The sequence below is a fragment of the Lasioglossum baleicum genome, chromosome 10 (assembly GCF_051020765.1).
Source record: "Lasioglossum baleicum chromosome 10, iyLasBale1, whole genome shotgun sequence".
In the NCBI taxonomy this organism is placed as follows: Eukaryota; Metazoa; Arthropoda; class Insecta; order Hymenoptera; family Halictidae; genus Lasioglossum; species Lasioglossum baleicum.
Window position 1 is genome coordinate 7,552,655 of NC_134938.1, and position 25,514 is coordinate 7,578,168.

Here is a 25,514-nt window from a genome sequence, read left to right on the forward strand (position 1 = left end):
GAAGTTTGTATCTAGTAAAAATTCGCTATTACATCGGTCTCTAAACACGCAACTTTAAAATCATTCTCGCTAAAAATTGTACAAACAATACAATTAAAGGTATCGCTCCTCGTCTTTGGTAGTTGAAAGGGTTGGTGGTGGAGGGGCATATATATATATATATTTATTTGTATATATATGTATGTATGCGTGTTGACGATGAAAGTAAAGTTGCAGCGGTCAGTGACAAGAAATAGGACGTACTCTTATCGTGTGCTCTGCACCACCTTGAAATAGTTTTCTATTTCGTTCATTGACATAAAAGAGAGTAGAATTTTATTGAGAATAATTATAAATAAAACTTGTCTACACGACGCGCTATAAACATCTCACGATTAATTATGTACACGAATAAAAATTTATTTCTCCGAAGATATAAGCTGACGCGCGTGTTTCACACGCGATGTTACGGATTGTTAGCGGAACATAAAAAATATATTACATTTCGTATATGTATATACTGGACGCGAATTAAACCATTTAGGTCTGGAAAATAATATTATTCTCTAACCGAAACAATGTACAATATATATGTATTATGCCTAAACGCGCTGCCCGAGTCGAGTTGCATATCGAACTTCTGCTACGAAAAATGTCTTCTCCAATCTGTCGATGGGTGTTCAAGATTATTATTAACGATCGGTATAGCAAACGTCACGGCAGCATCGACAAATTTTATTGCCCCGTATCTTTATCGGTTATCACATTGATCGGCGGCAATCTAAACGCTATTTATTTTCAGCATTGTTTAATCAGGACCGACTCCAACACGATTTAGTAGATTTTTGCATACGTAGTCGTTTCCGAGTGAAAAATGTTCAAAACCGATTGCATACAGGATCGTTCGTATAATTCTTCCCGATAGATTTACGTTATCCTCGCGCGAGAAAGAATTAGTATGCCGATAGGTATTCTTTCAAAGATGCGTTTAAATAGAAGCTAAGGATTACAAGCTTTGAGTTAAGAGATTCTAATTATGTCATGTAATTTAAAAAAGATAAACGTCTCCTCGTCTAAACGAGCTCGGTTTCTCTTTAAATATCGCGAGAGAACCTCGAGGAGACGTTGGCACACAGATATCCGTCGTGCAAGTAACATTGAAAATAATCTCCTAGCACTTTGAGACAGTGTAGCTCCTCGCTTTTTATTATATTATTAGACTGCGGATCTTTATGCGATTATAGTGAAATTTAGTAGATTCAATTCAAGATTGTTGGAAAATTTAAAAAATTGAAGATGTCAATATATGACTTCTCCTCTACTACATTAATCAAGCGGGTAGACTTCTTTTTAATGCAAAGATGGGGTTTTTCAACAGTCAAAAGCGCTAGATAAAAGATCAATATAGGCCGTGATCGCCCTCAAAAGTCCTATTTCTACGTTCACGAGGTGTAATTTTCATTATTCAGAAGCATAAAGCTGCGCAAATAGCTATTTTCATAAAGCTAAGTCAGCTACATGCTGCCGAATAATGCAAATTACACCTCGTAAATGTAAAAATAGGACTTTTGAGGGCGATTTGCGGCCTATATTGATGTTTTATCTAGTGCTTACAATCCTAGAAACGAGTCTACCCCTTAGAAATAACATTCAATTTAGTTTTCATTTCTTGCAATCGATGCGGACAATTCTTATTTTGCATAAAGATCCGCAGTGTAGTTATTATAGAATGGGGAGTTCCAACTTGTAGCTCGCGAACCATACACCGCGCTTTCCCCGCTTAGGTTTTTCCCCCACTCCTAGACTTTATGGAGTAATGGGAAGAGGGAATAAGGAGGGGAATAAGTTGAAACTCCCTGCTGCAAAATATTTCCGTTACTTGTCGATTCGTTCGCAGTGACTCGATATAATTGCTAGTGCTAATGGAACCGAATAGACAGAGTTCGACGTACTTGAGAAGTAGCGAGTAGGGTTTCTCGATGACCGGAAAACGCGAACCACTCGGATGTCTCATTCGTGTATAGAAGTTTACAGCTGAATCGTACACCGGGATCAGCGTTCTTTCAATGTTTCTAGATTAGCCGTTTATCGGCACCGGTACAGGACTTTGTACCTGCCACACGATCAGATGACTCTGTTCACCGTGTTCTTCAACGTTCGCGGCTATCACGCTGTTGGACCGTTCAATGCTCTCCTCTGTTTCATCCCCATCACCTAAACAGACAGTACACCATTATTGGTAGTATTTATGATTAAAAACAATCTGAGACACTTCAAGACAAAATTAACTGCTTGAAACGATTTGAACGATTGAAAGAAGAAGTGTGATTGTCGACTGGCGTTTGTACAGTACGATAAATGTCAGCTGGAAATTCCCGACCCCCAGAGAATGAAGAAAGCAGATAATGGTAACGGTGTATAGTTGCTTTAAGGAACGGGAAGTGCAGACACAGTATTCGTTGTATTAATAGAGATTATGAAGATACAAGTTTGTAGAAGCGCTGTACAGAAAAGCAAGAAGTTTGCTCTTTCAACCTGGTAGCAATGAATTTGTAATTGAATGTTTCATAGATTCGCGCGGATACAATTGACAGGAAATTATTTAGAAACAAAATGTGAAATTCCTCTCGACGTCGGGTTAGAGTATCTATCTACTTGTGGACTTGTTAGTTGAATCTCATTACACCGTGCATAGAAAAACATACTCTCAATCAGTTAGTACATAGTTTCAGTGATCGATAACAGATACAATTAACCGCTTTTCGATTCTCTCTGGGGGCGTACCTGACCAACTGCCATACAATTAGATGTGTAGCCACGTCACTCTCGTCTTCCGCCTCATCTGCTGGAAGTATCATAATCGCATGAAATAGGAATTTCATTGTTCGTTTTTCTTTAACATTCATGAAACAAAGGTTATATTCTTTTCATCAAAACTGCATTTAAATAGACTCTATCTTCCATGCTGTTAAAGATTTCGAGCAGATGATTAATGGAACCGTATGATATCGAGAATCTTCACGTTCGTGTGATACTTACCGACTCTGAAATCTATGTAGCCTTCTCCTCCCGAGAGGACCAGCATAGCTGGCTGAGAACCGTCCGTCAACGCACTTTGACCGCCGTGGCCTGTGGAAATTTTAAAAGAGGTTCCTTCTCATTAAATTAAGGAAAACTGTTTTTCTTCCCTTAAGGGGGTAGACTCTCGTTTCCAGGATTGCAAGGGTGCGGAATGCGCTTTCTCATTTCTCGATAATGCGATAATGGGGTTATTCAGTAGTCAAAAGCGCTAGATAAAAGATCAATCTAGGCCGCAGTCGCCCCCAAATTTCCTATTTTTACGTTTATGAGGCGTAATTTGCATTATTCGGAAGCATGAAGCTGCGACAGTAGAAATAGAAAATTTGGGGGCAATCGCGGCCTAGATTGATCTTTTATCTAGCGCTTTTACTACTAATAATCCTGCACCCTTGCAAACCTGGAAACGAATCTACCCCCTTAATGATTTTAGTAGAGGAGGACAAATGCATAGAGATCCGCAGTCTATCGATGACTCACCAGGCACCGCAACAAACATCTTCACCGAATCTCTATGTCCGTGAAAACTCAGTTGTGCGTGAGCCATACTGCAATACGGTATAAAACTTCCAGGCGTAACTCCACGGTCAGATGCGAAGACTCTAACGCCAACTCCTGGTGCCTCATTTTTACCAACCACAGCTTGAATTCTGGACACTGCCATCGAACCACCAGCACCTATATCGCACAAATATGTTACAGATACGTATCAGATTGGAGAAGTAAAATAAAAGAACTATTTTCTGCTCACTTTCAGATAAAGGAACTGAAATGATCACTCCATTTCCTGTACCGATCCACAGTCTATTCGAAGAAATAAGCAACGCGGTGATTCTTACGAAAGAAAAACCGAGTTTCCCAGTCCCAAGCATTTTGCTAACGTAAGGCTCGATGTCGACATCTTGAAGATGTTGGTAAGTATGCGCGTGATAGAGTCGCAACGTTGAGTCTAGACGAATGCTGACCCATACACCTTCGCCCAGCCAAGCTAATTGTCTTACTTGCGATTCTCGACGTGGGTGAGCATCTACGGTACACTGGAAGTATAATACAATGAATATAATATACGTATAATGTAATCTTCGTCCAAGAGAAGACGGCGCAGAGGAACTGCGTACCTCAACGGTCATCGAAACTGGATCTATTACGTGAATCTTATTCCTATATCCGCACCATACAGTTTTGCCACTAACAGCGGTCATGCACCTGATTGAATGTTGTGGGCTACCCAAAGTGATCACGTGGTACTGAGACAAGTCCCACTGACCATCCGCACCCCTCCTAAATAATGCTACGCTTCCATCGGCAAGAGCGACCAAAACTCGGCCTTGAACGTGTCTGAAGAAATAAATCGTCTTTTCTTATATAATCAATATAAAATATATCGAGTACTGGCTACGTTACATATACGTACACAATAGCTAGCGCAGCATCCTTCAACATTACGGAATGTAAACAAACCGACCAATTAGCTACAGCCGAATGAACGAACACCGCACCGTTCTGAGCTCCGAGCCACATAGTCGGTTGTATCGAAGACATCTTTTCTATCGGAGTGTCTTCTTCAGAATCATTCGTTTGGCTCTCCTCGTTACTATCCTGTTCTCCCGATCGCACGGATGGTACCTCTCCGTTAGCTTTCAGAAACTGTACTTTCCCGAGATTCATCGTTTCGCTGTCTACGCTTTCCAAACTTTGGGGCTCGGTTACAGCATTCTGATTAGAGTTATCAGATCTTTCGATGCTCTCGCTATTCTGCTCTTCGAAGACACTATCCGAATAATTTTTCTCAGGTGATCCCTGGATGTCTTGTCTTCTTTTCTGATCGTTTTGTTCGACGTTCACCTCGTAGTCCTCGTTATCCGGTACTCCATTGGCAGTTAGAACCGGATCTTCGTTGGCTGATTGAGCGTAATCACTCTCTTTGGCTCCAGGTACACTTGCGATGCAAAGTAAATGTCCTTGGCAAACGTTAAAAACTTCCAAAATCTCGGCTGGATTATTAGCGTCTATCACAGTCACTTTAGCCATCATTCTGATGTTCTGAGTCCACGTGCAAATCCAAACTAAAGAACTAAGCTGTTGCTCTAAACGTTCTGCCTCCAACCTCTGGTTCTCATTCTCCTGAAGCTCTTTATCCAAATGTTCAACAGCATCCTCAGCTTCGTTCTTTGAATTAGTACTTACTTCTTGAGCCTCGGCTGCGTAGAACACGCTGCCTCCGATCATACAACCACCGTCGCGTGTTTTACCTCCACTTAAATTCACACCGGCACCGCACCATATCTGTGGAATTAGAAATCAAATAAATTAGCACAAACAATCACTTGATCAACGAGGTATCGTAGAATATACACTGCTACTCAATAGTATCCGGACAGTAGTCTGTAGAAAATTTACCTTCATGCCAGGTTCTGATTCTTGTAACGGTCTGCAATAGACCGGCACAGGAACAGGTTGTCGAACAGGCGCGCTTGGTTTTCCTGGTAAACTCCATCCGTAAGCTTGCAATCGACCATCTTCTTTTCTAACATGTGCGCGAACCTGCCGATATTGCTCTCTTCGTTCATTAGCGCGTCTGGCTACAAGTTTTTTGGAGGATCTGAAAAAATGTGTTTGATGTAAATGAATTGGCTAACTTTCTAGAACAGATACTATCAGAAGTAGAATGTTTAATTATAGAAGTTAGTAAGATTTACTGAACGCTCTGTTGTTTGTTCAACTGTTCATTCCTAGGAAGAGTTCCTCGATCACTGGACACACTCTTGAATCGATACGAAGACTTAAATCAACTGTTCTTTCCAATGTATCTAATGTTCAGCTTCGTTACAACTTGCACATTGATACACGTACTTATTTCCAAGGTATAGAAGCGGAATGTTAGACATAGAGCGGAACAGATTTACCTGCTAACCAATAAGCACCCAACCGAAAAACCAGAAATACCAGGTATCTCTTGACAACACCGTGAAGGAGAGAGAGACAAAGTTCGTATAACCCGAACAAATAATTAAAGCGCAGAGCAAGAGTGAAATAAAAGCCATGTTTATAATATGGTCAAAAGTTCGTTTATTTATTGATCAACGATGATCATGTATTCTTATTCTTTTCAAAAAATGTACAAACTTTTATTTACAAAACTATTGCTTTTCAAGCTTGACTTTTGCAAATAACAGACAATTTACTTCGCTAAATTGTAATTACTGCAATCAAATGTTTAACGATTACGGCAATTCATATATATATATACACACGCATCGTTTCAATACACATATACAAATAATTTACAATTTTCCGTATATATATATATATATATATATATATATATATATATATATATATATATATGAAGAATAAGACTAGAAAATAGGTGTACCATTTAAGAGCAAGATTGTCAAAAAGAGATAAAAATTATGCGTCCGTTTGAATTTCATTGATTAAAAAAGATTGGCGGGTGAGGTGGGGATCGTAACAAGAATTTGTTAAACAACCATCACATTTGCAAATCGCTCAGGCAAAGAATTATTTAGAATTGACTCACATCTCTTAAGAGCGATCAAGACTAATTGAGAGTCGCGACAAAAGATTATGGATCCCAACTGACCAAAGGGGACTCTAATCTGCAAAGATCACGTCGATTCAAAGATTATTTGAAAATCAAGATCTCGCACTCTGTCCCGTGAAGAGTATAAAATCCTTTCTCGTTTTCCGTCTTCCGAACAACTTCGGTTAAAATAGTAAAATTCATTTATGCATTCGAACTTGTAGCAAATAGAATAATCACAGTATCATACTGTTAAAAATAGAGCTAAACGATAAAAGAAACAAGTTTTTTAAACTTTAAACGATAGAGAGAAATTTGGCAGGTATTCAGTATTGAACTGATAATATAATATCTAAGTGCATGTATAGAATTTGATTGATTTCTCACATGGTGTCTCCCTGGTCGAAAATCTCATGGCGACCTTTCAACGTACGTCTACGCATGGCGTCCAAGGGTAGTACCGGAACAACTTGATTCGTTGGCGCGCTGTACCTAATTTGAGATAGTGTGTGTGGTCCTCGAACCAGAGCCCCTCGGTCCGCAGTCGATGTGAAGAGACTACTAAAACTGCAGTTCGAAAACAAATTATATTCCGATCGAGGAATATATTTGTTCGAGGACAAAATTAAGAGTGAACGTGTTCATTTAATTTTGTCCCCGACCGTGTGCGTGTTATTTCAAGATTGTTTCATTTTAATATAAACGATACTAACAACTTCCACACTGAACCTTTTCCCCCTGATATATTGGAAGGGTCAGTCTTGCTAGCTCTTATCATTTCTGTCCATCTAACCGCCTCTTGAAGTTCCATTAAATTTTCCTTGTACTGATTTCTCTCCATAAGTACCCTAGCCATCTCCACTCTGGTAAACCTCTTTCTCTGTGCCAAAGGCACGTCTTCCTCATCGTCGCTCTTGGCTGCTTTCGCTGCTGCCTCGGCTTCTTCTTTAACCTTTTTCAATTCTTCTTCAAGAGCAATCACTTTTTGGCGTAAACGTTCCCTAGCCTGTTGCAAACCTCGAACTTCTTCGCGCAATATTTCCTGCTCACTGAAAAATACATTCACCTCGAATGTAATCGCAAAACAATGAAAGTTATTTATGAAATTCAACCATATTTTACCTGGTAAGCTCATCTACTTTAATGATCAAGTCATCTTTAACAATGTTGAGCGCATTCCTACAAAATAAACAAGTTCAAGTAATTACAGGTGACGAGATGATATATGAATAAAATATTCATCGAATATTTACTTTGTGGCCAAAAGCTCATTATTTTCCATAATAAGGTTCTCCACTTCTTTACCCATTCCTAATAAAACATAGTTTTCGTTTAATGACTCCAAATTGATTAGAAATTTAAGATGTAACAGCACTTTTAAGTAATTCTCAAAGCAAACGTAGTAATATCTTACCGAAAAAGTTGTCACTGACTGAAGGGTTTATTAGGACATGCGGTTATTTAATCAAAACGTGGCCACGCCGAGCACAGATGGAAACGAAAACGAAACACAGAATGCATTAGTATTTCGTGTTTAATATCACTTAAAAATAATTGTATTATATAATGTAGTTAGCCCTGTGCTAATTTCTTGCGAGATTCGAATTCGAAAAAATCAATTGCGAGAATTTGGAAGAAGAACTTCCAGAATTTTTATGAACTCCGTAAATAGTACAAAGATGGGACATGCATATTTTATCAATGGTCATTAGGTAGTGTTAGAACTCGAAAAATGAATAAACCACAATATATTTAAATAAATTTTGGTTATTTTGTGAGACATACCCGACGATGCATATTCTCCAGGATGAACCCAACTACCTAAGGATTTAAGGATGAAGTATTAGTCACGAAAAAAGATTCAAACCAAGTTATATCCTGAACACGTTTCAAAATAGCCTACCTGTAATGTCTGCTCCTTCGTCCATTTCACCCAAGGCATCAGCATCCTGAAAACTAAGTTCCTGATATAACGTATTGCCACTTCGTTGTTCTCTATCGGTTCTACTCCTTCCACCTGGCGTTGTAGTTACTTTCTCTACTGTTGGCGATGTTGGTGTAATTAACATTGGAGGTGCTTCTGTTTCCGGGCTTTCGTCTACGTTCAAAATGAATGAAAACGATTAAAATATAATTTGAAACATTGTGTTAAAACGTTAAATAGTTAAGAATTGTAACGCACGTCTAGAAATTGCCGTTGTTTTATTCTCTTGTGCTGGTTTATCTGTTAATTGACTTTTATCAGAAGTTTCTATAGCAGCCTCGCTACTGCTATCTAACATTTCAGTTCTCAAGTTAGCTGCGTTTGGCGGGCTCTCTTCCTGAATCTCTTCTTCGTTCATACTAGCTTCTAAACTCTGAAAACCATAACTCAACGGTCCAGAACTTCTAGACATATGAGCCATTCCAAGAGATGGTAAACGAGATGGGCCACGACCGCTAGTCGCATTTTCTAATCTCTCTGTGCTTCCAACTAACATCTTTGTCCTTTCCATATAATCTACATGCGTTTTAAATAACTCTGTGTATCGTTCATGCAGCCGGGTATAATCTCGCTTTAACTCTGCCTCTTTCTCTTCAAGACGAACAACTAGACAAACACAAAAATTTAATTCTATATCTAACACAGTAGCGAACTAAAGTTTACGATGACTAGCTAATACTATATTGTGAACACCAAGTAGCCAGCAAGTTTTAATTGGCCATAGTAAATTTTAGATAAAGTACAATTATATGTGCGTAATCATCTGGCCAATTATAATTTGTTGGAAACTTGGTATTCGCGATAAAACGTGTTAATCTATCAAAAGCGTACGGTCAATTTAAACTTTCGTTCGTTACTGTACATTAATTTAATTGTAAGGATTAATTATGACAGAACACACTCTAATTGTAAGTCTAAATGAAATCAAGTATATATAAACATACTTCAGTCTGGATAAGGAATACCTTAAACGATAAAACGGAGAAATAATACAATAAACAAATCAACCACCGCGTTAAGTAGCCAGATAAATAAAGCGTTAAAAAAAGAAAGAAAGATTTATAATAGGCATGCAAGAGATCTATTTCCCAGTATGTCCAATCAAATTTAACCCGGCAAACAATTAAATGAGAATAAAACAAAAAATCATTCTACTCTACTGTAGAGGGATGTTCTGTGAAGGAATGGACTGGTAGAGCCATTGGCAATTGTACCGTGATCGTGTGAATTCTTTGTCTTCAATTCCAACATCCTTACTATCGATTCCAAGCTATCGATTCTTAATAAAAGGTCTTTTCTTTCGTCTTCTGCAGCGTCTTCCAGCTCGAGCAGTTTCTAGTTTGGGAAAAAGATATACATTACATTTCTCTAATAATTAGTATAGAAAATAAAGTCTTCGTACCTGATCGGATGTTTTTCTCAGCTGTTTCTCCCTTTCATACTGTGTAACCAATTGTTCATTGTCTTCCCTTAATAATTCTAATTCGACTTCGCGTTCTTGGTTCTCTGTATAAGATATGTCTAGACATTCTAGAACATTGACTAGGAGCGGCATTAAATCTGTCACCACGTCTTCGTCATAACGAGCTATCATTTTCTCGAACTCTTGATAAATACTGCCAGCCAGGGTCTGCACTTTCTCCGACATGACCACATGGCTGTCCTCGTGCGTTCCGTACACGGTTTCTTGATCCATCTCTATTTGACTCATGATTATGCCTGCAAAGCAACAATTTCATATAAATATCTACGTCAATTTATTTCATTCGCTCTATTCAAGTGAGGTAACTGAATACATTTGACACTACTTCTTAGGCATTTTGCCCAGACAGAAACGAGTAACTGTAACACGTCAGAAACGTGTATTGCTCAACAATAGAAAAAGGTTAAAGAATCATATTAAAAATGCGAGCGAGCAGTGTTCCTTCTGATATATTATTTGCACTCAACTCTAAGCAGCTACAACATCGACTCTACTTTCAATTAACATTTCGAGAATTTTTTTCGTTAGAAAGGAGGATTAATTGATCGTTCAGCCCGAGAATGAATCTAATTGCCAAACACGGCCGAATGAAAAATGTTCAGAAGGGATCGAAATGTCAGACGCATAACTGCACATAACCTTGCCACAATTCGAAATCGTGAGACACATTTATAGACAGAGAAGATTGTGATTCAGGTCATCGCGTAGAACTTGCGAGTTCGATGATACACAATCGTTCGCATTATTTTTTTACGATTAACGAGCCTCCGCTGTGAACGAAATGGAACGACTTGCCTTGTAGTGGCCCGTTCCGTTCCGTTCCGTGTTGTGTTATGATCTGTGACGTTTCGCAAACCACCGAAATTCTCTTGGTTCCTGTTTTTTTCCTCCCGTCGTTTACGCACTTTGATTTCGAGTGCCTTGAGCTTAGGCAATCCACTCGATCACACGGAACGCACCAGGTCGGCGCGGACTAGAACGAACATTTTTCGTACATCACGCCTGTCACGTTTGACATCATTTGACATCAGCCGATTTCATTAGTTTCTGTCAACTCTGTTGACGATCGACTTTACGCATAGACTTTCGCCATTTTTTCCACGATCTTCTACCGATGAGAGGCCTTCTTTGGCGCACGGACGATTGCGCACAACGAGATGGCCAGAGATGGCGCACAGTTCTTTTGCACACAGCGTTATTATTGCGCACACGGTTCTTTTCACTGATATATATACTATGGAAACGAGATTCCCATAAGCCAGCCGTACAGCGATTGAAGCGAGTTGAAAAGGACTTTGGATGCCATCGCCCCGATCGAGTAGCAAATGTACTAAAGAAAATAGCGCGAAGCTTGAAAAATATGGTTCACAAAAGCCCCGCACCGTCGAGATATCTCGTCTGTAATAAGAGACTAAAAGAATAGTGTAAATTGCATTATTTTTTTGAGCCTTTCGAATTTGTTTTCATGATCCTTTTTCTGGTAAAAGTAGTATAAAAATAGTATATATATATATATATATATATATATATATATATATATATATATATATATATCAGTGAAAAGAACCGTGTGCGCAATCGTGCTGTGTGCAATCGTCCGTGCGCCATCTTGTTGTGCGCAAAAGATCTGTGCGCCAAAGAGCCAACCCCAACTCCATTGGTGCATTTTGTGCCAGACGCAAGAAGACACTGTTCAGTGGTTTCATGAAAATTCGTCCAACTACCAATCGATCGAAGAACGTTCAGTTAACACTCTTTCGCTACTGCGGAGAGAGAATAGTTTGTGCCGTGAAAGACCGTTTCTGTTCAGTGAAGTAGCTAACTGTGCAATCTGAAAAATGGCATGGTTACGTAGTCGTGCTGTTTTCCAGACGTGTCGACGCACATTCTTCCGTAATGCAGTATATTCGAGCGCTAAGAAAGGTAAACTGTAGATTCTCTTTCAATAAATGTTAAGGATATCTTTTATTTAAGCTTCATGCGTCTTCGTATTACGTAATGTGATAACACAATTTGTTATTTCTTTGTCAGTAAAATGTCTTTTTTACTCACGATTCCATCTTGTCACAGATACAGAGTGGACTGATCCTCTCGATCTCGCTACTGGGTTAGAAAAGCGAGAATTTCTTGCTGCAGCGGCTGGTAATTTTGTAAGTTTCAACATAATACTGTCTCACTTTTACATTTCATCTTTATCACGCCCATCGAAAATGATAATTACATATAAATTAATGAAAAACAATATATTGCTCGAATTTTCCAACACAGTTTAGAAGTACGACACTAAACTTTATAGCTTTCGTGAATTACACTATGATTATTAAGTTGAATTCACTCAGAGAATACTTAAGACATATATAGTATACATTCTCATATGAGATATCGCAAATTGTTTTAACACTTTACTTTGTTTTGGCTTAGACTACCATAAAAATCCGATTAATAGGATACCAGTCAGTAAAGTACATATTAACATTTACTTGTTCACAAAAATGCAATTCTTATTAGCTACAATCTGATCTGGAATTATCCTAACCGACCACCGTGATTGTTACACGAACAGCAGTTGATTTTCATACAGATGATCTCATACCGATGATTTTCATATAGAGGGCACTGGAAATGTTAATAAGGATCACTAAACATTACAGAACTCACCCAGACATTTGTATGTTTATTATAGAATAGTTCATAGGCAAATGATTTGTTCATTTTAGGATCCGTATTACATGAAGGCTGTTCAAATAGCATCAGATAGTTCAAAGGACTGTCCAAATCTAGTACCCAGCGTATTCAAAAGTCGAATCATTGGATGTATTTGTGAACCAGACGCAGCACATGTGAACTGGATGTGGTTACACGAAGGCAAACCTAGGCGCTGTGAATGTGGTCATTGGTTTAAGCTTACAGAGAAGGCTCCTCTTTAATGTGGTTTCAAATTAACTAGTGGATTATTTAAAGCATAGAATTAACAAATTATTACATTAAAGAGTGTTCTTATTTATTACCCTTTCATGTCCCATCTTCGTATTTCATAAGATAACATGTTAGCGACTACGACACTTGAATAATGGAATTGAAAATAAATTATGTAAATCGTGGAAGTTTTTATATGTGTTTAAAAGAAGCAACAGCTGTATTATTGTTGTTTAGTTATAGGTACTATCCCTGTGAAGAAATATAATGCGCAGAGTGAAAGAGTGGAAAAGATTTCTTTGTTCAAACTGCTTTACTTTAATATTTACTTAGAATTGAGAAGTACTTAGAATTGTGTCGTTTCCAGAAAAGGAAATAGAAAAAGATGGGACTAGGAGGAACAAGATATTAGAGAAAGTGAGCATTTTTAAAAAATATTTCTATAATATTATACTGATATATAAAACAGTTTTTGTATATTATATTTATTGAGATTACCTGATATATGTAGTCCTAGAGACGCAGCTATATATAAAGGAGAATCATAAGAACGGGAGGTTGTAATATATTTAGAAATCAGCATTTTATTGTTTTACAGTGAAATTTACAAAGGTGGTTCATCTAATCTACTGTTTAAATTTCACTGTTCCGTGCTTGATATCCCGTTCACACAATCAACGAATAGTCACAACGTGTTGGCAATTTGAACCATTCGCGGACAATAAGTTATTAGCTGTCGTTCCCTTCGTGTACGTTATTCGCGTGGATGATGCAGTTCAAAATGATTTGAAATCGATAGTACAATTACGCGACACCGTGCATATTATGCTACCTAAGTAAAACGTTATGTCCTTAATGGTACCGATACGCTTTTCGTTACTTCATGTGCCTCGGTGAGTGAGTACAGTTTGATTATAAATTCATACTCCTCTAGAATTTCATCGATTTCATTCGATTAATTAATTTAACGCGAATTTCAATAGCGTCGAGACATGACACTGGTCCGTCTCACTTATTCGTAACGAAGAAGTTAAAACCCTTTGCACTCGGAGCTATTTTATCTCGAAAATGAAACATTTCTGCCGACCTAGAATAATTCCATTCTATATGACATTTTTTAAATGTTTAAACGTTTAGTTATTGGTTAGATCCCAACATATTTAATAATGTAAACATTGTAAACAGTATTTTGAATAATGGTACAGCAATTTTTAGTGGTGACTCTGAGTCGTCACTCGAGTGCTAAGGGAAGGGGGTAGGGCTCGTTAATGGAATTGCAAGGGTGCGGGATGCACCTTCTCATTTCTCGATAAAGCAAAGATGGTGTTGTTCAGTAGTCAAAAGCTCTAGATAAGAGATCACTCGTAAAAAGTCCTATTTTTACGATTACGAGGCGCAATTTGCATTATTCGGCAGCATGTAAGTAGCTGTCGCAGCTTTATGAAAATATAGCTACAGTAAGGTCGCGATCCAGCTCCCATCACCTGTTTCGAGCAGGGACAGAGATCGTGTAGGGAAACTATTTTTTTATGACTGCGTCGACCGCGCGGCAGCTCGAGCTTCTCGGCCCCTCGCGGGGATGGACTTGGATTTTTCAGGGCAATCGCGGTCTAGATTGATCTTTTATCTAGCGCTTTTGACAACCGAAAAGCTCCAAATTGTATTATCGAGAAACGACAAGGCTCCGCACCCTTGCAATCCTGGAAACGAGAGTCTACCTCCTTAAGACACGTGAGAAAGAAAGGTTGATCGCAGAATAGATTTACGTCAGCGTTTGCCAGTTCAGATCCTGTCTCTATCGATTGCCTTAAAAATCACTCTTCACCTCTACCGAAATGGTGCCTTATATTACTTGGTCGAAGAGGAAATCAATTCAAACGAAATCGTTTCCCGCTTTACGATTACATTTTGAGCACACGTTGCGACCAGGATTTTCTTCTGAAACAGACTCTCCCAGACCTTAAACGATTAGGTAATACTCGCGCGTTAGCTTTTTTAGTTAGTCTCGACCGTTGAGCTTTGCACAGAACACTCGTGTAACTATGTATATGTGTCTAGTATATGTATACGCGCACGAGCTGGGTCTTCCGATCGATTTTTGTCGATGAACGATGATACCATGAGTTCATGAAGATGACTATACAGGCCGAGTAATGGTAACGTGTACAATATTTCCTGCGAGAACAAATACAATTCAACATCGTCAGAGATCGTTGACACCAATCGAAAATTAATCAGACGAAGTATAAAAATATCAGACGTAAAGGATGTATTAATTTAGCGTACGATAATATTCTATACATTATCATTGTTCAATTATCTTCGATACATATGATTCATCCCCCTCTCTCTCTCTGTATGTGTGTATGACATGAATCGGAATTACGAAAAATTTCTTGGCCAATCATACAATACGAGAAATCACGTGGAACACTCGCAGAACATTACCATGTAGCTTTTAGAAGTCAGTTTCGCAACGACTCTTCCTCCTTTACAATGCTCACCCCTACGGACTGTGTAGCATAAACATTACCTATTTATTGATTATCTGTGCGAATTCGTGCACGACTTTCAGTAGTTGGGATAGAAGAGACACGCAGAGGTGACCCATGAGTTTAGCTCGTCACCGGAAGTTAGGAGTATGTCAGGATATTAACCTAAATACCGCATCGATCGATCCAGGATGCCAGCTACGAGAAGAACACTCGAAGAATACTAACTGATTCGCAGTTAAAGAGCTTCGATCTGATTAGGCAGCTTTTACCACCCGATTACAGTCAATTCTGTCGACAATGAGTTTGACAGGACATGCTCAAGTATCTCCGAGAAGAAGTCTCGCACACCGTAAGAACGACTGTGCAAGAAATGGCAATGGCTCTAGGGAACGATATAAATTCCCGTAGACAGTTTCTCGCGGTACGAAGGAACATTTTTATCCTGTGATTAAATGGCAGTTAGCATTCTATCGTAGTATTCCGTAATGTCAATCAATCGCGTTATCTCTGATCGACTCAGTTTGTTTGTTCACTTGGACACTGTGTTGTTCTTCGAGGTCGCGCTGTACCTTCGCGAAATGGTTTCCTATTGGATCGCACTTGTCTGACTTCGGTCTAGTTAACCGAAGTAGATCCAGCCATGATCTTGAATCCTATCTATCGATTCAGAACTTGGACTCGCTGATCGCCTCGAAGTCGACGAAAGTTACCTTCTTAGCTTTTAAGTTGCCCTCGTGGGGCAACCCCTAATGCTATACGGATATCTCTTGTATCTGCACGCGTTTCTTGATGGTGTTGGTGCCGGGGGTAGTGCTTAGGGAGCTAGTTGTCCTGGTAGGCGGTTTCGGGGGTATCGGATCCTTGTGGATAGCGTTGTTGGTCCCGTGGCCAGATTTCGATTCGTTTCTGACCGGTTCGTCCGTGTCCAGCGATTGGCTTTGGAGAACTTGTTGGTGCTCCTGGATAGAGGGACTTCTGGCTAGGGTCGTGTAAGATGGCGGCGGCTCTTGAGTCGATCTAGGACTGTCCGGTCCTTTTATAGATGATCTCGTCGTCATCGGAAGGGATTCTTGGCCGTTCGGCGTGCAGTCCATCGCTGCCCTTTTCTTGTCCCTGTCCCTTTGATAGTAGATCCCAGCGAATATTAACATGTTCAGCACCAGGAGGATGCAACCGACTCCTACAGTGATTGCTAGGGCAGTTGTGGTGCTGTAGTAATGGCGGGAAGCCAATCTTTGCAACAGTTCGGCGTCGTCTTCCGAGTCGTCCAGGATCGGTGTGATGTCTTCGGCGATTCCTTCTTCGCCTGACGGCGTGCTGCACGCTGTTGTCGAGGATGCACTGGTCTTGGTCGTTCCTATGAGCGGCAGCGGAGTGTACCATTCATCCCGGACTGGTCCTGAAAGCGATTTATAATTGATTGATTGATGTAGAAAGAATTTTAGCCAAACTTCGTGGTGCCGATAAGGTTAAGAGGACAGTACTCTGAGGATAGTACTCTCCGTGCCTCACAAGAAGTCTAGACGGCACTGGGGCAAAGGGGGTCCACACTTACAGCCAATCGTTAGGCTGTCTCGTCACATACTTTAGCTAATGATTAGGTTAGAACCGAAAGTGCCGGTGGAATGACCCAATCGGACGAATTCCTGCCAGGAGACTTCTTGTGAGTGGGGATGTGATCAAGTACCTCGCAAATAGATTCGAATTTAGAACTCCTAAGTATACTCGAACCTATGCCAGATAGTTTCGAACCTTTTATAAATACTTTGGCAAATGGATGTAATACTTGCAGGTGTATTCGAATCTTGGTCGAACAGATTCGAAACTTTTATGAATATCGTATCAGAAATTCTCTGATTTTTTTATGCCGTTCTCCTTTTTTTTTTTAGATTAGGGTACTACTTGTGGAAGATTCGATTCCCTTCAACATCGAAGTACTTGTAAGTATCTTTTCGAAACTTGTAAGTACTCGTTCCGAGGTTCGATATCATTCTGTATAAAATGAACACTTTTCAAATATAATGATTGAAATATTATGTGATATGAAACTTTGTTATTAAAATGATCCCATCCCAACTTGTGAGGCACGAAGAGTACAAACATACTACAAAATGTCTTCGAAACCTTATCTGTACCACAAAGATTGGTCCACCCTGTATTTAGACAAATGTTCAATAAAATCGCAAGTTACCCGCATAAAAGTGGTCGCCTCGTTCTCGGAAGTGATGGTGGCGCATGGAGACGTCGTCGTCGCCGGGTCGATGAAGTTGTGGTATCAAGTTGAGCCAGACCGCCATTTTATGGCCACGGTAGTGGCTCTTCATCTTTGGTTTCATAGCTAATGAAACAGAAGGGAGTTAAAGCTTTGTCTTGAGTGCTCGGTCGTTAGGAAGAAGTTGCGGACTCACCAATGGTTAAGTACTGCTGTGTACCAGTTTCGTATGGCTCCCACGTGAGACCGCGGTATCGCGTTTTCTCCTTCGGCGTGCCGTAGTCCACCGATTCGATTTTGTGGGGATCGTTCGGGTTCCCGGTTTTCGCGAAATTCGTGAAGAACGTGATTACCGCCTCGGCCACGCCTTGGTCCTGGCGGGAGTAGTTCCGTGAAAAGAAAGCTCCCCCAGCCACCAATGGCAGCCCGAAGATGTAAGGGATGTCCTCGCCACGAATGCTTCCGAGACGCTGGAACAATCACCAAGTTATTTTAGCATGGAAAGAATGCGCGTTTAAGAGGGTAGTCTCGCTTCCAGAATTGCAATTTTTAAAAATCCTATTTTTACGTTTACGAGGCGTAATTTCCATTATTTGAAAGTATGTAGCTACGCATGAAGCTGTTTTCATAAAGCCGCGACAGTTACATGCTGTCGAATAATACAAATTTCGCCTCGCAAACGTAAAAATAGGACTTTTGTAAATAGGACGCTTTTGACTACTGAAAATCCCCATCTTTGCAAACTTGCAATCCTGAAATCGAGTCTGCCTCCTCAATCAACAAATTTTGGTTGCGTCAAACTTATTTTGGCAACCAGTAATCGTTGATCAGGATTTATTTCGGTGACCAGTACCCATTAGCAACGATGAGAAATTTATTCTAGTTACCGATAATCATTATTCACGAGGACGAGTAACGAGTCGTTAGTTTGTTCTGAATATTTTTTATTCTCGTCCCGTTGTCCGTTCTTGACATTCGCGTGGAGGCTTCGAATTAATCGGGGAACACGTTGTCGCAAAGATTTTCGGAACTTATTAAACGCGTCGCCTTTCCGCGGTCGACGTGCTTTCGGTTTAATTAAATTTCGTTTTGTGTGTACACAGCTGGCTCGCGTGGCGAGCAAACGCAGTAAATCGCTATTAACCGTGGTTCCCGGACGAAACTTATTAACTTTCGGCCATGCTGTGATTCATGTTGGCCCTTCGGAAACTCGGAGGTTTACGACCTGTCCGCTTACTGCCGGAGAACAGTAGCTACGACAATTTCGAACTAGTGCAGTAAACCCTAACTTCCTCTGTCAAGATGTTGCTATCCCCGACGAACACGCTCCGATGAATTATGAACTGGACTAGCCGCGCAGCGCCGGGAATACATATCGCAGAGGCTTCTTCTTATATAGACCACGGGGGTGGGTCTACAATAGAAAATAGATCGAAAAGAAAGAATACTGTCCTTTCGTTGACTCAGTTGTGTCCCACTACTTCCCCTTCTCCGCCGCGACTTGGTCACGTGACGCGTTTCGTCTCGGTCGCGAAAGTACTGGCAGAGAGAGGGTAACTTTTCCCCCTCCACTTTTGCTCCCAACCATCATCTGGTTTGAACAGACGCGTCAGTCGATTTCTATCTAACAACACGCGAAGGGGAGACCGGGGGAAGTTGATACAGATGCAGTTTGATGCAATGCAATTATCTGGACACTGTGTGCTTAGTATGTAGCATAATTATGGCTAGATATTTGGAGATGCTATACAAAACGTTATACATTTTATACTATGCTAAATGTAATAGCATTTTATTTTACGTAAGATTTATATAAAATATTTATGGTTATATTCATAATTCCTAACCATTGTAATCGAGAATTAAATTTTATTCTGAGAACTGGGACAAGTTACTGCTCTTTTTTCAGTAAAAATGGATTTCGATAACCTCGGGTTGGTACCTTTATACGTAGGATAATAAAAGGGATTGATTGGTTTAACAAAAACATTGGGTTTCATTAAAGAATAAAGTGCAATTGCACCTGGCGGGTGCATCGGTGCTTCCACATGAAAAATAAGTTCATAGGAGATTAGAACGTATTATGGCATACAATTTTTTCCTCTATCACTTTTTTCTATTTTTACTTAAAAAGGTGCAGTAACTTGTCCCATTTCTCAGAATCACCCTGTGTTATGAACTACTGTGCTTTGGGACGATTGGAAAATGTCAATTTCGGTCACGTAGAAAACGATTCCTATCACTTCCGTTTCTGTAGAAGTTGTTAAATCTAGAGAATATTTATTTAGTTAAAATATCCGTTGATCATTGTACGATTTTCTCCGGTGAGTGAGTGTAAACGACACGCGTCCATGTTATTTCCCGGTGACCCAGATCGAGGGAGCCTGATTAAATTTTGGCAATCTGGCACGGTAGTCTGCGGTGAATGACCGTGCAGCCGATCTTGGTTCAAAAACCATCTCCATTGGGTTTCCACGGGCAACGGTGGACGCGGAAAGGCATCGCCGTAATAACGCGAACTTCCGAGATTCCAGCGGCGAGCAAGTTCGAGGGATAACGTCACGCTTAATTTACACCGGGCGGAGGAGACCTCGGCGATAATGCGAGCGTCATCCACGAGGCTCTCGGGGCGTCTGATTAAATCAGTAGCTTCATCGCGGAATCATGGGCAGCGGTTAAGCGGGGGAAACGAGAGGTCGAAACGAAGCGAAGCAGCCGAGGAATCGATGGCAAGGAAACGCGGAAGATTGGAGTGGCATCGGGCAATCTTCAGCGCGAGGAAACGAGAAAGCGGAGCAGCACGAATTGCGTTCTCGCGATTGAATTAAGCTGAACCGACGAGTGCCTATCCCCTGTCTCTTCTCTTGTTTAGCTTACTTCTCATCCGGAGAAAGTGGCTAGCATTTTTGATGAGCTACACGCAAAGGCGACCTCAGTGGCCGTTCGAACTCGCCGAGAAGAGTCTAAACTGGCTGAAAGACTTTCATGGAAATACAAGCGTCGACTAACTTGAATGGGACTTAAGCGGACTTCTTAACCCGAGGACTTTAAAAAATCTATTTTCTTTGTATCAATCTTCTTCTTAATGCTTTGTTTTTCTTATAAATTTGGAAGTGCCCCACCGGGTTAAAATAAAATTGATGTTTCCCCTTCGTATATAAATCAAAAGTAATATATAATAAAATATATAACAAGCAAACTATCAAACAAAATATATAATAAATTGTCGAGAAAAAAGGTTGATTATAATCTAGAAACTATCAATGGATTCAGTCTTCAAAGAATTAAATTTACTGTGACTGCGAATAAAAACAAGAGTAAAAGATTAGAGTAAAAAATACAATTGATAAATCTGAACTGCATACATACAAATGCAAAATTGCACGAGCTATAAAGGATTAAACGTTTCTCCACATTCTCTTTTAAAAATATTGAAACAAGCATATCCAACAGATAGATTAAAGAAGAACCGTACGTCGGACTTATCACTGGGCTGTAGCTTGCCGCTGTCCTTGGTCTGTAGCTTGGTCGTGTCCTTGGTCTGATGGCTGAAGTGGTAGAAATAGGTTTTAGCCCCTCTCCTGGCATGATAAAAAGCGATCCTCATAAGTGGGGCTACTGTATGTCCATCGCTCAGAGCTTCCATAGTCGAGTCCCTAAGGTTGATCGGATGTAGGACAGGCTTGTCCCAATCCGTGTACTCGTTCCTCACCGCGGAGAAGATCTCGTTCAGATGATAAACATATGTGTTCCTGATGAACGTTCTCAGAATGCGATTCCGATGATCCTCTTCGAATCCGTACTGGATGTCGTCCGCGTTGAAGTCGAGATTCGACTCCGTCGTGGACACACCCAATATCAATGGCACTTTGATGAAAGTGTCGCTGGCTCTCTCCATGTCGAGGCCTGGATCTGGGTTATTTTGGTCCACTGGCAAGCCCGGTCCTATTCGCGGCACGAATCTGCATCATGAAAGACAAGTCTCGCTGATTTCACGTGAGAAATTACCGCGCAAAATGACTCGATCAATCATCATCATAGATGCCTGGCTATTGATACTGTTATCGATAATATCGCTACGCGTGTTACCGATACTTTGATACATCTGAAGCGTCCGAAGTTTCCAACCTGGGATGCACGGTAATTAATGAAAAATTAATTTTCATACCATAATATCTACAAATCAATAGAACCTAACAGTTCTTAACCATTTTCACTCGGAGATACATATTTCAAATCGGAAATTAAGGCGGTAGACCCGTTTCCAGGATTGCAAGGCTGCGGGATTCGCCTTCTCATTTCTCGATAATACAAACACGGGGGTTTTCAGTAGTCAAAAATGCTAGATAGAAGATCGATCTAGGGCGCTATCTCCGTCAAGAGTCCTATGTTTTCGTTTTCGGGGCGTAATTTGCATTATTCGGCAGCATGTAGTATTGAAAATAGCTACAGTCGGTCACAAAAACATTGGGACACTCTTAAAAAGACGATAATATTGGACCATGCAACTTTTAGTATTTTCTCTACAATTCCAATCTATTGCGATTTTGTCCCAATATTTTTGTGACCAACTGTACATGCGCAGCTTTATGCTTCCGAATAATCCAAATTACGCCTCGGAAACGGAAAAATAGGACTTTCGAGGGAGATAGCGCCCTAGATCGATCTTATCTAGCGTTTTTGACTATTGAAAAACTCCGTGTTTGTATTGTCGAGAAATGAGAAGGCGAATCCCGCACTCTTACAATCCTGGAAAAAGGAGTCTACCACCTTAAACATTTATTCCGACCTAGAACGTTTCCATTCCCCAGGATTTTTAAAATTTTATGGATATGAAATTGGTATAATACTTTCGATACTGATATATTTAATAATGTAAACAATTTATTGGTATACTTTTAAGGGTTAAAACTTGTCTATATTATTGTATCTATTAAAAATATAAAAGATAGGCGCGAAAAAATTTTTTTTTCGGGGAGTCGTAGTAGCATAAATGTTGGAAAGCGCTGTTGTATACCCCTCCCCCGAAGACCCCCGAATTTCGCGGGGTCGTAAATCCCGTTTCGCTTTCGGAGCTTTGGTGAGGTTACAGAGTAACAACGCCTAGTTAATTAAATTAAATATTCAAACCACTCGTAAGTTATTTGTTGTAGAAGAAAATATTTCGGACAAAAGTTGCTAATCTGTTTTTAATTACTTTGCTATTTTATCGAAACATGAGGCTCACCTTCAGCTTTTCAAATGGAATGTCTACTATTTTTTCTCAAATTCGGATAAATGATGAAACTGCTTAGAAAGGTATTATACAAAGTGGGATTTGAAATGAATAATTTTATGTTAGTCGGTTCGAAAATATTGCGATTGAATAATAGGAAACGACGGCGACGCGGTAGCTCAGAATTTCCAGTCGTTCCCCTCGGGAATGTTTTCTGGAGGTAATTTCATTGTCTCATATGTAGTTTCGAGAAGTTTATGGGACTTGTTTATGTGAAAATGAAGGCGAATACGCTGAAGTATCCATAGATGTTAAGCGAAGCCTGGGATAAGATCGTAAACGGTTAGTATCTTACCGGATTTCCGGAAGTTCAACCGCCATAAGATCGCGGAGAGGCACACCGCGCAGACAGTCGGCGATATCTTCGTCGTTTCCCGCGGAACATCCTATTTGCTCCGCTACTTTTAAGCGCAGGTCGTTTGGATCGTGAACGGAGGCCCATGGGCTTAACGCTGAACCACTTGATAACACCACGCGATGGAACAGACCTGGAAAAACCATTAGACCGTTCATAACTGAGATAATTGAATCATTTGCTGTCCCTGCCATTTTTGTGTGTAAAGTGTCATTAAAATTACGTTATTATAAAATGCGGAGAAACTGGTTCTCGTTTAAAATCAGGGATCGAGTAGGCAGCGCCTTTGTTGGTCCCAAAAGAGCGACCCATAGCGGTGGGGAACATAAGTCCGGTTATAATTGTGTGACACAAGAAAATTAAAAATATTTCGTGTACGTAGAGACGCCCCACTAATTGCACCTAAATTATTATTAGTAATAGTCACAGTGCTGTAAGAGTCATTCAAATTAAAAATGTGGTTTAAAGTTTGTCGTGTCCCACCGTTTAGGGCCGTTTTCACCGAGGCGTCCGGAAGCGACGCTAATATTTACACACACGCCCATTGAATCGAAGTCAATGAATGTTCTATGTACAGAAAAGGAAATCCGCCGACGGATTATCGGTCGGGAGGAGGGGAGAGGAGGGCTGCTAATTAATTAAGGCCAATCGATCGGCGAAGTTCGTCGACTTTCGGGCAAATGTTGACTCTACTATAAACTCGCGAATTCACCGCGGGATACCTAATATTTACAAAGCGAAGTTTTCGTACTTGAAATTGGTAATTTAATATTAAGCACGAAGCAACCTTTCCTCGTGTCAATCGACTCGGGTATCGATTTGCGATCGATACGCGTGTGCCAGCCACCCGAATTTCATGTCTTCTGATGAAAAAGGAGAACACACGGTGCTCGCGCGAGAGAAATGGCCATCGATCCGAAAATACGATCAAACGTGGATCCACGGTCGTCTGATGGGCAAATATCGCTTTCCGAAAATTACACCGGCTCGCACGAGACTGTAAAAGGCAAATATTTGCCCCATACCCTCCTCCCCTCGGGATCGGAGAACGTTTACATTGGACACGTATTGTACCGTATTTCCCTCCGGTATCGCGTCGGACTAATCTGAATTCGTTGCAACGGGTACATGCGAAATCATACATGCTCAAGGATCGACCCTGTGTTTGTGATTCGCCTTGCAAAATGCCGCGGAAAATCTGCCGGAAGTAGAGCTTACACGTTGGACGACTATGACGGATTTAGGAAGTCAACAGAGGGATTTTATGCATTTATGTAAAAAATGGATAAAGAAGAATTTAAGAATGTCGTTACATTATTTTCGACTCGCTGAAATTATCGAAAGAGGAAAAATAGGAGCAGTACGTCCGTGCGATTTCAAGAGCCTCGGAGCTTCTTATCGTTTCGTCAACGCGATTAAACGTCACATCCTGCATGCAAATGACTTCATTCGACCCGTGCAAATTTTACAGCACGACCATTGGAACCGTTCCATCGTGGACGTTAAATCGTCGTTACACCTTAGAAATGTAGATTCGGCAAGTTCCGGCCGCGAGAACGCGCGCGTGAAATACAAATCATGTGGACTCGCACGACTCGACCGCCATTGTGATTCCTGAGATCTCGCGATCTTTAATTCACTTGCGGGACAGGCTGCTCTTAGGTACGTTTTATTTGGTATTTAATATAGTATTAAACGATAACCAACCTTCGCTTGACTTTGCTTGTACTGCAACCTAGCGGATTAGTAAACATCAATATGGCGGCGTCCATACCGCTCAGAAACGCCTGAGATTGCAGAACCTTTCAGCCACTTTTGAACGAGCGAACACCGCGCTTTAAAATATGCATTTGTGGACTTCTCTCATCTAATTCCACGGGATTGTATAAAAAACAGTGCAAAATTATTGCTCCCATTCGACCAAGACCAGAGAATTAACGGTGATTACCGCGAAAATGACAATAGCCTGCGCAATCATTATTTTTAATGCGGCAGCAAACGTTTGCACCAGTTCCTTGAAAACTTCGAGGGAGGAGCAGTGAGTGAGTTCCCAAAAGTTTCAGAGAGCAAATTCACCGGTTCTGTCGGTGATTCGCGGCCAGGCCGGACGTAAATACATATGCCCGGGTAAAGAGAGTGATAAAAGAGAGGGCGAGAAAAAGAGTAAAAGGAGGAAACCCGGGCAAAAGTTGT

General features: G+C 40.5%; 3 protein-coding genes across 18 annotated transcripts in view; 1 reads left to right on the forward strand and 2 right to left on the reverse strand.

Annotated features, from left to right (window-relative positions):
- Nucleotides 1–459: 459 nt before the first annotated feature.
- On the reverse strand, nt 460–11,309 carry LOC143212710 (C-Jun-amino-terminal kinase-interacting protein 4-like). Of its 14 annotated transcripts, none has more exons than XM_076431773.1 (19): nt 10,864–11,309; nt 9,988–10,304; nt 9,746–9,920; nt 8,784–9,191; nt 8,505–8,699; nt 8,387–8,422; nt 8,016–8,033; nt 7,855–7,912; nt 7,724–7,780; nt 7,315–7,650; nt 6,989–7,168; nt 5,458–5,659; nt 4,472–5,343; nt 4,176–4,395; nt 3,809–4,094; nt 3,538–3,735; nt 3,019–3,132; nt 2,764–2,821; nt 2,065–2,193 (listed from the first exon to the last, which is right to left on the reverse strand). In XM_076431773.1, the coding sequence occupies exons 2-19, from the start codon at nt 10,294–10,296 to the stop codon at nt 2,190–2,192; spliced, it is 3,726 nt and encodes a 1,241-aa protein (XP_076287888.1). In that variant the 5' UTR covers nt 10,297–10,304; nt 10,864–11,309; the 3' UTR covers nt 2,065–2,189. The 14 variants fall into 14 exon arrangements, with proteins under 14 accessions (XP_076287880.1, XP_076287884.1, XP_076287885.1 ...); XM_076431772.1 differs by having other exon boundaries at nt 2,764–2,824; XM_076431777.1 differs by having other exon boundaries at nt 2,066–2,193; nt 3,019–3,108; nt 10,864–11,308.
- A 416-nt stretch (nt 11,310–11,725) lies between these two features.
- On the forward strand, nt 11,726–13,057 carry LOC143213041 (cytochrome c oxidase subunit 5B, mitochondrial-like). Its single transcript, XM_076432494.1, has 3 exons — nt 11,726–11,991; nt 12,139–12,218; nt 12,786–13,057. The coding sequence occupies exons 1-3, from the start codon at nt 11,907–11,909 to the stop codon at nt 12,993–12,995; spliced, it is 375 nt and encodes a 124-aa protein (XP_076288609.1). The 5' UTR covers nt 11,726–11,906; the 3' UTR covers nt 12,996–13,057.
- Nucleotides 12,786–25,514, reverse strand: part of Nlg-5 (neuroligin 5) — a 251,955-nt gene continuing 239,226 nt past the window's right edge. For all 3 annotated transcript variants that reach the window (XM_076432492.1, XM_076432490.1, XM_076432491.1), the window contains 5 exons: nt 23,262–23,454; nt 21,167–21,653; nt 17,888–18,161; nt 17,671–17,817; nt 12,786–16,878 (listed from right to left, as the gene is read on the reverse strand). In XM_076432492.1, coding sequence (XP_076288607.1) covers nt 16,232–16,878; nt 17,671–17,817; nt 17,888–18,161; nt 21,167–21,653; nt 23,262–23,454 — 1,748 coding nt within the window. In that variant the 3' untranslated portion in view covers nt 12,786–16,231. The remainder of the gene's footprint in view (nt 16,879–17,670; nt 17,818–17,887; nt 18,162–21,166; nt 21,654–23,261; nt 23,455–25,514) is intronic.